Source organism: Hippichthys cyanospilos, chromosome 19 (assembly GCF_059441005.1).
Source record: "Hippichthys cyanospilos isolate Australia breed blue-spotted pipefish chromosome 19, RoL_Hcya_1.0, whole genome shotgun sequence".
In the NCBI taxonomy this organism is placed as follows: domain Eukaryota; kingdom Metazoa; phylum Chordata; class Actinopteri; order Syngnathiformes; family Syngnathidae; genus Hippichthys; species Hippichthys cyanospilos.
This window is the reverse complement of record NC_142387.1, coordinates 9,090,905-9,103,238: the sequence shown is the minus strand read 5'-3', so window position 1 is coordinate 9,103,238 and position 12,334 is coordinate 9,090,905. Positions and strand designations below refer to the sequence as shown.

Here is a 12,334-nt window from a genome sequence, read left to right as displayed (position 1 = left end):
ACTCTTTTTGAATAATAAAGGGATGTTAATTAAAATGAATAACTCTGATTGAAGGAATAATAAATTATAACAAAAATAACCAACAGACTAATCCATTATCAAAATAATCGTTAGTTGCTAGCTGCTAGTTGTTAGCCATAAAAATACTACTTTTTCATGAATAAACCCAGCAACAATTTATTACTGGTAAACCACACAAAATAAATAAATAAATAAACAAACGCTGGAAAAAAACCATCCTTGTAGAAGCGAGACATTTAAGGAAGAAAAGGTGAATATTTTAGAGTGCAAAGAGACGTTTTTATGGGTTTATCCCCTGACCTCCAGCAGCCAATGAAGTGTCAGCTTTTGAGATGATACATGAAGGGAGGGGGGGGAGGAGGGGGGTGCACAATGGGATTACTTAGAACACACACACACTGAACAAGGACGCGGGAGAGAGGTGAAATGATCACGTGTGTGTTGTGTGTGCATGTTTACGCGTGTGTATGTGTGTGGGAGGACCAAAGCAGGTCGTGGGGAAGAGGAGGAGGTGTGTGTGTGTGTGTGTGTGTGTGTGTGTGTGTGTGTGTGTGTGTGTGTGTGTGTTCAAGCAGGTGGGCGGTAGCTTTTCAAGGAGCGGACTATTTAATTGAATTCTTTTCAGCTCCTTGTTATTCCAGTCAGGACTGAAAGCCGTTCCAAGTTGTCCCAGCAGTGTGGGAGGCCTGGCTCTACCTGCAAACACACACATGAACACACACACACACACACACACCACGTGAGGCCAAAGCAGGACTCGCGATGTATTAGTGGTCACATTGGTGTGTTTTTTCGAGCGCTACTCGAGTCGCAGTGTGGTAACGAGGGGAGGAAGTGGTGAAAGTTAAACCAGAGCCTCGCCCGAAAAAAAAAAAGGGCCTCAACAAGAAAATAATAATAGAGAGTAATTTTACCTTCAATAATAGTATGTAATCGTTTTACCTTATAATAACAGCTGCAAAGTTTTGGAGGGAAGCTTATTGTGAAGCACTTGATAGCTGGTGGAAATGTGATGGTTTCAGTGGCGTCATATTTATTTATGCCTCATAATAACATCAATATAATAGGAGAAATCATACATCACTTTTAATAGATTTTTGATCATGTTAAAGCATTTTAAGTTTGTATTATAGTCTAAAAAAAATATGGTAATTTACTACATTGAAGAATGTGAAAATGGCGGAAAAACATCTCATCAATTTTTGCTTCACAAAAAGACAAATCAGAATTAGGAGAAAACCATAAAGCGATCTGACAAATAAATTATTGCTACAGTTAGATCTGTTAAGATTTCATGAATTGGTAGATTACAGTGATCTGCTAATTATGTTTAAAGCTCACAATAAAACTTTAGCAATCAACGTTTAGAAAAGATAAGTCAAACATCTTTAATAGAAAATAAGATTCAAGACCAAAGTAATGGAATGTTGTGTCTCTGTAAAAGAATATAGCATAAAAATAACAATGTGATATATCATATCAAATTCAAAGAAACAAAAGTGGCATATTCAAGAACTATGCTAATTATGTTTGATTGTTAAACCAATTTTGATGTTGTGTGGTATAAATGAATCATAAGCATGAGCATTACCTCACTGTCTATATGTCCAGTTGTTTTTATTTATTTGTTGTTGTTGTTTTTGTGGTTTAATCTTGTTGATGTTGTTTGTTTTTATCATGCTCTTTAAATGTCATTTCTAAGAAAAAAGGAGCATATGAAATAAGACTTGTATTGTTTTTTTTTTATTATTATTGTGTATTATTATTGAATCTGATTGTGCCAAACAAGTTCACAAACACATATTACAGTTACATTTTGTTTTTTGTCACTTTACACACAGCAATATTCAATTTGACACTGGAAGATTGAAAGACACATCCTGCATGTGGACTTTATAGATTTTAAAGATTTTGGTCACATGGTAACACCAGACTAGGACATAGCTTGAAGGTGTGTGTGTGTGTTGGTTCATTTGTAGTGATCCAAGCCAATTGTATTTATATAACACTTGTAAAAAAAAAAAAAAAAACTTACTAGGATAGCGCATGACGACCACATAGCAAGAACTGCACCCGAAACCTCAGCGGATCTGCTGGTTTAACGATTGGTTTCATGTTGCTGTACTGAAGGGTAATCCTCTGCGGTGATGTTTAGGTATGAGCTAAATACAGCACAATGACAATCCAATCAACCCTTTGTTACACTCAAATACACACAAGGATGTGGTGACCCTGGACAACTTTGACCGCCGCGCTAGTCTGTCACACGGTCATGTATACTGTAGCATATGTTTGTGCTCCGTATTGATCATTTATTCCAGCAATCGATATAAGGCTGACCTTATAATTTGGTCACTACAGCACTCATTGTGACATTTCAAAGAGGAAAAAAAATACTGATCGGATAGTCTTTTTCCTCTTTTGTCCATGAATTATTGAAAAAATTTCCAATATGGACTCGTCAGACCACAGCATACTTTTCCACTTTGCGCGGTTCATCTTAGCTGATGGGCGCGTTTCTTTTCATGGTTGAGTTTTAACGTGTTTGGAGATGTAGTGATGAACTCTGGTTTCCTGAAATGTTCCAGAGTCCGTGTAAAAACCCAAGGTCGAAATCTCATTTCATTTTTTTTTTGTTCTATGAATTTTCGGTCCGGGAAACTCTTACGGCGTACTATTCATTCATCATATTTCATGCTTCAAATCGGCAAATTTTATAGAAAATATCCAGAAAAATGAACAGATGCTTTGGTTTATCATCTTTTTCTTGCTCCCATGTCATCAATTGTTGTTATTTAAAACTATTCTTTTCATTTAAAACTGCCAGTAACATCATGCCTTCCACACAAAATGAACATGCCTGAATGTGATGATGACACTTTTTGCCATTAACTGGTCTCTACCGCCACCTAGTGTCTTGAGGTGAAACACAAGTCAACAAAGAATTTTCTCTTTGCTAAGATAGTTTAATGAAATCGGAGGAAAATCAATGTCATGAATCGTATAAAAATGCATCCCAAAATGTATAATGGTTTTATACGGTCCAAAATTTGGACAATGATTACTTTTGTACACAAACGTTTGCATGTCCAGCTGCAATCACATAGAAATGTCAAAATCGTTGCATTTTGAAATCTTACATGTTTTAATCATATGCTGAAATTTCAGCTTTTTTTTCCCCCATTGATTTTTTTATGATATCATTAGAAAATAAGATAATTTCCATAATTTGTAACACAATGCCACAAGGGTTACATTCTGTTTATTTGACAGCTGTACACGCGCTTTATCGGGAGATGTGTCGATTTTCAGCGAGCTTGCGCTTACTGCTATTGTTCAAAAATGCCAGCGATTTATCAGGCAAAGCGCTTTATTAACTTGGCCCTTTCCACTTCCGCACACACTTGAGACGTCACTGCGAGCGTCTTTGGTATTTGGCGCTCAAGTAAATGAACCTGACCACAAGCGACTGCTATTTCCTCACCGCGGGCTCGGCTTTCCTCCTCCTCCTCCTTTTTCTTCCTCTTGGCTTTTCTCTAAATTTCCCCGGGGAGCCTCGGTCCCCCGGGCTTGGCGGCGTGTCAGAGTCCCGGCAGCCGCCATACTTCATCAGGCCTTTGCGCCGTTATTGGCAAGCGTGCTCCATATCCTCTTAGCAGTTATAGCTTTTCAATTTTCCTTTGAAATGCTGAGAGCAGCAGAACATACGGCAATAGCTCCACTTTTGAGCCGTGGATGCCATTGAAAGCCAGTTAACGCGCACGCACGCACACACACACACACATACACACGCGTACATCCTATGCATGCGACTGCAGGCTACACACCCGTTGACCTTTCCGGAGCTTTGAGCGACGCTTTGTGACCACTGTTACAAGACGGTGGTAATAGGCACAATTACAAGATGCTGTTTGACAGTTTGACACAGTAATGTTATGCTGTGAGCCGTCATATAAAGCATTATCTCCCCACTTTTCCTCCGTTTCCCCCGGCCCCGTCCCCGGGGAGCCACTGGGCACCGTGATGATGGCCAAATCAAACCTTTGACAGATCATTCTATCACCTGGTCGACACATTCCCGCCCCCGGACCCGAATCGTAACAGGTCGGATTGTCTCACGCGCACGTAGGCACGCTTGTCCTGCAATTCAGTGTTTTCCTCCTATAAAACGTTTTTTTTTTTTATTTACAGAAAGACATTCAGCATATTCAAGCAGTGGTTCTCAATCTTTTTTCATATGTACCCCCTGTCAAATATGTAAGTACCCCTTAACCAGTGCAAAGCATTTTACAGTTAAAAAAAAACCCAACAACTTAAAACATGTCATAAGTGTACAAATGTCACAAATGTACTTTTGAAGGGTCTAAAGTTTAGACCCTTCAAAAGTACATTTGTACTGATCCACAAAAAAAAGAATCAACCTAAAGTGTCCTCTTATGGATCGTAGAATAAAATTCTTAATAAATATTTTTCCACAAAAAAAGAATCAAGAACTGTTCTGAAAAAATAATAATGAATAAATATTTGTATACAGAAAAATATTCAACATAAAGCGTCCTGTTTTTGGGTTATAATAAAGATCTGTTCACAAAATAAATCATTAACTTAATTATTAATAAATATTTGTCCACAAAAAATAATCAACATAAAGTGTCAGACCGGTTCTCAAAAGAAATATGTGTCCACAGAAAAATATTCAACTTAGTGTCCTCTTTTGGGGTTAAAGTAGAACTCTGTTCACAAAAATAAATAATTAACTTGACAAGTAACAAGTTGGGTGGAACCATTTTAGTATGGTGGAGATGCTGGCTTTTTACAAAAGGTTTTTCATTAGAAAAAAATTTGCTAAAATATGTTGCTGTGCATTAAAATTGTTTAGATGTTTTGTTTTGTCTGTTAAGCAGTAAAAAGGAATGCTGAATAAACACCTTGAAGTGAAAAGAGTTCACGTAATATTTGTTCCTGTCCATTTGCTTGTTTTCAGCTTAAATGTTAGCATTAAGCTAGGAGGATTTTGTTATATAAAAATGATACGTGTTTAACAGTAAACAAAAACTAGGAGCTGCAGATGAACACCATGTGGTGAATGACCTCATACATTTATGCTAACATTCATTAGCCTTTGAAATGCTAGCTTTAAGCTAGCAGGCTTAGCTTAACTGTTTGCTTATGAACAATCCTCTGTTTTCAAGGTATGCTTAGTAGTAAACATAAATTAGGAGCGTCAAACAGCTCGTGGCAGCCTTGGCTCTTATTTGGAGAACCGTGCAAGTGTTTTCATTAACTCAAAGTGATTTTATCGGGGCCACTTCATGACAGCAAAGACTGAGAATATGTGGACTTTAGACCACTTAAAAAAAGTGTTTTAGTAAGATTGAGTGTTTTAATCACTTTAAATGCGTATAGAAAACCGTTTATATGGTCTCTGTATTACAGATTTTCACCTGGTGTTCTGGAAGGAATCCCAAAAATAAATCCGACACCCTCCCTTAACTTTCTTTTAAAAACATGACATTAGAAGTGCTTTGGCTCCCTGGGAAGACCACCGTTCAAATATGACCACCAACTATTGTATCATTTTCAACTCCTCAAAGGACTATGGATTTCTTATTGTCCATTCCATTATTAATTCATGCTGGCGGAGCGGGCTGGATGTTGTTGGGGAGGAGGGGAAGGTTTGACCCCGGTGGAAACCTAATCTGGATCAATAGGTTTGACCTTGGGCGGGGCTGCTAACAAGTAGACTGCACTGATTGGAATTGGACGCTCCCAGCAGATCGCTGAGGGAGGTTAGAGCAACACTATGTAGTAGTGTCATTATACCTCGAAAATCATTATAATAGTGAAGAAGGTACAATGGTGGTTCTGTCGTTGCCATGGCAACCCGGGATTTTTTGTGCTAAAACTAGTATATCTTGCGTTTCAGCTAGTTTCAGCACTAATGTTAACTCCTAGGTCTATGGATGGCTTGTTTGGACATTTGTTTACATACAAAAAAAAATACACCCTTACGAAATTAATTTATTCCACATGTAGTTTCATAATGTGAATCTTTTACAGGTACAGCCGCCTTTTACATGTAAATAGCGTAATCCGTTCCAAGCCCCCCAAAATGCTCCTAAACCCTTTGAATATTATTAAATTATAAAAATGCATCAAAAACAGTTAACAAATACATATTAGAATGACATTACTGCCTGATAATCAAAATATATTATGTAAAGAATAATATAAAACATTAATTTTAGCAGTTGACAAGATGCAGTTCACCTGCTTGCCTTGAGATGGTGCTGGTGTGTTGGTGATGAGTGCAGAGAGCAGTGCAGAGGTGTGTTCCCTAAACACACCTGTTTAGGACGTTTAATTTGTACATTTTTGTTTTACATTCCCAGTGATCCAGGAATCATTTACAAGTCCACAAGAGCAATAATATTTATTTTGTGGATTATCTTGAGCAAGTGAGTTTACCTTAGTTTAGTTTGGGGTCATGCGAAGTGCTTCCTGTGTGACGTCATTGTTTAAGTGCTAACACCGTGTTAGCAACGCGAACGTCAACGCGACAATCCAGAATGGTATGTCATACGTGTTTCCACGTGAATATGTACAATGTTAGCTGTAGCTAATTTTATGTTTGTTAGTTCTATGGTTTAAATTTTTGGTGGGAAGTTTGGATGAAAGAAGTGGAAGACATCTCGTTGGTGGACAAGCCAGCATATTAATAAATTATAAAAATGCATCACAAACTAACAAATACGGTAGACATCACAGGTTGTGATCACATACTACATCACAGTCATGTCTCGGGGTCTCATATGCCAACAAAGTCACCTTGTTTTGAATTTTCTCTCGTTACTAGGAAGAATATTTTTCCGCCGAGGCATTTCGTAAGCTGAACTTTTCGCAACAAGAGGCGTTCGTCAGTAGCGGTCGATCGAATGACATCACAAACCCACACGTTTATATTTGGTGTATTTTATTGTGAGATGGGGAGTCATTAAAAAAAAAAAAAAGAAAAAGGAAGCAAAACAATCACAATAAAAAAAAGAGGTGTTAAGGGGAGGGGTTTATAAAAGTGGGTGTGGTCTTGACAATGGTAGAAAGTAACTTGGCACAAAAAGAAAAGCATAGGAACAATATTATTTTGGCTTGGCAAACAGGACAGTCTGGGTGGTTAAAGTTCATCCTTCAATACAACTGCACACTCATGCTATTAGACATACAATTATTTCTTCAAAAAAGTTCAGTAGCTTCATATAAAGAGAGAAAAACTAAAGTAACATGAGCGTGGATGCAAAGAGGTCACAGGTTCCAATTTTTCAGGCTTGGAGGGGTTATTTGTCGGAGGAAAAAAAAAAAAAAAACATACTTCAGTATGCCGGAGTCTCATTTGTTTCAGGCTTGTGGTTATGTTGCCTTTGAATCTTTTTTTTTAATTCCCATACTAAAATATATTATCGTATTAATACAAACTACAGTATTGTACACTACATAGTGTAATAAATAAACCATAAAGAAATATAAAAAATAAGACACAAAAATATAAAAGTTCTCTATGACTAAACAGACAAACCCATCTCTTTTGGGGGAAGGGGCAATAATACTGCAACTGCTGAACATACAGTACAAACACAGGAATCAAAAAAAAAAAAAAAAAAAAGGCCAAAAATAATACTGACGTTGAATTAAACTCCTGGAAATCGTCTGCATTACCTGAAGAGACATTTGATCACTGTGTTAAACAAGTGCACTGAACAAGCTTAGAGAAGGCTGCACACAATTAGAACAATTAACAATAAATTGCGTGCAGGTTCTTGCTCCAATTACAAATACTGTCCCGAACAGTTATGACATGGACCATTCGTTTGTGTCCATCATTTGTGTCCATTGTGTCTCAGAAATGCAACAAAGTGAATTGCAACCCACTCAAAAGTGAGACACCATTGGAAAAGCCAAGATGTCCTCAACCGAGGACACTAGGACTTAGTTGGGCACGGACACACAAATGACCACGACAGTGGACATAAATGAGTAGACTCGGTCACATGAGGACGTGAGTTTGATCGCGTTGAACAAAGCGAAATTTTGCTCCAATTAGAAATGTTTCCAAAATGGTGCAACAGTTGTAATATGGAACAATGTAGAACTCTGTTGATTGGCTGATCTGGGGTCTGCTAATACCTGATCTTGGCTGCTAAGTTTCCACAGCCTAATGGCACTTTTTCATATGCATCTTTCTCCTTTTTTTCGTTTATTTTTGCATAAGGCTCAGAAGGTGTGTGTGTGTGTGTGTGTGTGTGTGTGTGTGTGTGTGTCAGGGGGTATGTAGTTAATGAAAAAAAAAAACAAAACTACATTTCTTTTTGCTAGTCTCTAAACATTTATATCATGTTTGACATTTTGGGAAAATGCTCATTCACTCTCACAGTACCAGAAAATCATTCAAACATAACAAAAAATATTTGTATGGTTTTGAAGCATCCTTCATTAAATATGCATTCTTATATATCAATATATATTATATATTGATATATATATATATATATATATATATATATATATATATATATATATATATATATATATATATATAATACATATTGCTCTGGGCTGTTCGTAAAATATGATTTTAATACTTCAGGCTCAGCATTATTTAAATTTGACAAATGAAATTTGAAATTGAATTTTGCAAAAATGTTTTTTTCTCAGTTGACAAATGCGTGTGTACCATTCGGGAAAAAAATGTAAGACCCAAGGTATGAAACAGTACCAGGATCCCATGGAGGAAAAAAAATCAAAACAAAAAAAAAGGTAACTACAACAATAAAGGTGGAAAAAAAATTGCTCAACAGTAGTGGACCCCAGGTACGAAATAGTACCAGGTCACGTAAGACCCCCAGGTATGAAATAGTACAAGGATTACACTGAGGAAAAAAAACCTAAATTGAAAAACAATACAATAATAAAGGCATAAAAAATTCTCAAGTGTAGTAGGACCCCAGGTACAAAAAAGTACCAGGGTCACACTGAGGAAAAGAAAAACAACAAGACAAGAAGAAAGGCATAAAAAATAGCTGTAGTAGGACCCTAGGTAGAAAAAAGGAGCAGGATCACACACTGAAAAGAAAAAAATGTAAAAATGCAAGAGTAAAGATATTTTAAAAATATCAACTGTAGGAGGACCCCAGGTATGAAATAGTACCAGGATTAACACAAAGAAAAAAAAAGAAAACGTGAGAATAGGGTGCAAAAAAAAATCAAGTGTAGTGAGACCCCAGGTATGGAATAGTACCAAGATCACACAGAAAAAAAAAAAACTAACAAGAACAAAGGCATAAATAATAAAATACAAGAATAAAAATGAGTACTGTGAAACAAGTTTTTGAAGAGTTTGGTAAGCTTATGAAATTTTCTTCTTGCAAATACAGTTTTATGACTTTATTCTGGGAATTTTCTGCCCATTGGTTCAAGGTTGTTTAACATGTATCCCTGTCTTCTATTTGCCTTTTGGGCATACAAACGTGTGAAAGCGAATAAGCGTTTATCCCAAAATGTCAAAAGATTTGTACAGGAAGGGAAAAAAAAAAAAAAAAAAACACCTGAAAAATGTAAATGGCTGTAAAGACCCGTCCTCTCGCCGATTTTGATTCTTAAGGCTCACAAATGGATCCGAATAACAGCGTGACGTTGGCGCGCTAATACTGAAGGGTAGAACTGTTCCATCCTCACGTAAACCAAGCCACTTGTAGTGCACAGGATTTGTCTTATTTTCCTTCCAACTTCATAAAATACTGACTTTTTTTTTTCTGTTCATTGGCAATACAAAGGTATAGAAATATCTCCCAACTGTACAGCATTTAAGGGTTAACATAAGAGTGGCAAAATTAGTAACACTGACAAAAAGAAATGAACCAAGGTGTTTTAGTAACAAAACATTATCTAAAACTTGTCGGCTCTAGCTTCCAAAGTCTGAATAACGCATTTCCTTCCTTTAGCAAAATTTGCATTCTTCATATTTTTCTCTTTACAAATGGATTGGAGAAATCTTTTTCTTCCTGTGGAAAAGTCACTAGTATTTTTTTTTTCTTTCAATTTTCAGGCACACCTGGATTTGTACACAGTAGTGAACTGAAGCTTCTCTGGTCTTTTAGTCACTGTCTCCGTTCTCCCGCTTCTCGTCTTCTTCACCGGCGGCGTCGCCCCCGCTCTCTGCCACGACCTCCTCCTTCTTCTCCTCTTCTTCTTCTTCTCTCGCTTTCTCGCCCTCGGCCGCCTCGACTCCGTTCTCCTGGCGTTCCCGTCTCGTGCAGTCTTCCTCCTCCATCTTGTCCTCCGCCTCCTCGTCCCCTCCTTCGTCCCCTATCTGCACCACCTGGATGTCGTCCATGTCCACCGTGCCTTCCTCCTCCTCCTCCTCAAACTCTTCGCTCTCCTCGTCCTCTCTGGTGCTGCTCCCTCGCTCGTCCGAGTCCATCTGGAAGGGGCCCGCGTGCGAGCCCCGCACCCGGCTCAGGGCGTCCTCCTCCGGGCTGTCCCTGCCGCCGCCGCCCTGGCCCTGAGACTCCTTCTTGCAATAAGAGTAGCGATGGTTCATGTGCTGCGAGTACGAGCCCGAATGCGAGAAGCGTTTGCCGCACTTGTCGCACTGGTAGGGTTTTTCCCCCGAGTGGAGGCGCATGTGTTCGATTAAGTGGTGTTTGTGTTTGAAAGCCTTGGTGCAAATGCTGCACTCGTGTGGTCGTTTCCCTGTTAGGAAAGAAACAAAAAAAAAACATCAGTCAAGATTTCAACAATCACTTCTGGAGGTATATCAAGAACTTAAGTAATCGCAATTAAAATACCACTTGAAATCATATAGCTGATAAAAAGCATACGTGTCTTGTTCGAGTACCTGTTTCCCTCATGAAACTCATACACGCTAATAGACGCGTGGGAAGAGGAGCTTTGTAACTCTCTTACCTAGATTTCTTCTGTAATGAATTGGAATTTCAAGTGTAAACTCGGATTGTTATTATATTTGGTCAGCTACAGGCTTCAATAACCGCGGCTCTCCGTGAGACTACAGCCAAAGTGACGGGAAGGGAAAGGATAACAGTACAGTTACTGTATAGGGTTTAATCATTTAAGATTTAAAAAAATATGTTGATCTAGATTTCTTTTATAATAAATTGGAATTTCAAGTGTAAACTCGGATTGTTATTATGTTTGGTCAGCTATAGGCTTCAATAACCGCAGCTCTCCGTGAGACTACAGCCAAAGTGACGGGAAGGATAACAGTACAGTTACTGTATAGGGTTTAATCATTTAAGATTTAAAAAAAATATGTCTACTGCAGTAATATTTGTCTTAAATATATAAAGTATAAATACTTTTAAATACTTTTCACTTTTCACGGTACCCATATACACAAGCATGAAAATTACTCCGCTACCTTTGTACCTCCATGCTGTCATCGGCCGCAATAAAAAATATAACGAGTCAATTTCAGCAATGGATTACGGGTGAAAGATACTTAAAGAGGCGATTAGAATTTGTCTACTGAATCACAGTACGTTAAACCATGATCCATGACCTCAAAACAAATCAATCAAAAATTCTGCCAGGTACACATCTGGAATAACACTCATAATGCAGACCACCAAAGCCAAATTTTAACTGTTTGCGTTAATAAAGTGTATTTAGACATTGCCAATGGGTCTTATCATAAAACAAGCTAATTAACGCTAATTACTAACCACATATAGAGATTGAGATAACCCCCGCGCCTTGAGCAATTTCTGCCTTGAAAAGGCAATAATGTGCACGTTGGTGAAGACATCTCCAGCTGTGTCATTTAAGTCTGAGCGCTCGTCCCTTTGCTAACGCAGAATTCTTTTTTTTTACAGCTCTTATATTGGATCACAATTGATTGAGCAGGTTAAAAACGGGGTCCCCTGCTGTGAGTGTAATTTATTTTGGAAAAAAAAAAAGGTATTTTGTCAGAAAAAGTAGCACTGAGAGAGAAACCGTACAGAGCTTTGTTTCCGAGGAGAACGTAATATGAAAATAAAGTAATGAAGCAATTTAGCGTCAAAGCCTTTGAGGAAACTTAATCCAGGACATGGAAGGGCTACTTTCACCTAAACTGAACTCATTTGGAGATGAAAACAAGACTTGCTCGCCAGGTATCAGAGAAATAAACGAGGGGAAAACGGGTAAATCGCCTCTGAGAGGGTTGACCTGCATTTGGCTCCAAGCAATCCAAATCACAACCAGAGCTCGACTGTTACAACTTTTGATGCTTCATAGAGAAGCTGGCAGAGGTTGTGGAGTTGGC

The 12,334-nt window shown here is 38.0% G+C and overlaps 1 protein-coding gene across 1 annotated transcript in view; it reads right to left on the bottom strand.

Annotated features, from left to right (window-relative positions):
* Positions 1-8,629: 8,629 nt before the first annotated feature.
* LOC148407820 (zinc finger E-box-binding homeobox 1-like) overlaps positions 8,630-12,334 on the bottom strand; it is a 64,133-nt gene continuing 60,428 nt past the window's right edge. Inside the window, exon 8 of the mRNA XM_088401807.1 lies at positions 8,630-10,764. Within this exon, the coding sequence (XP_088257933.1) occupies positions 10,166-10,764 (599 nt within the window). The 3' untranslated portion in view covers positions 8,630-10,165. The remainder of the gene's footprint in view (positions 10,765-12,334) is intronic.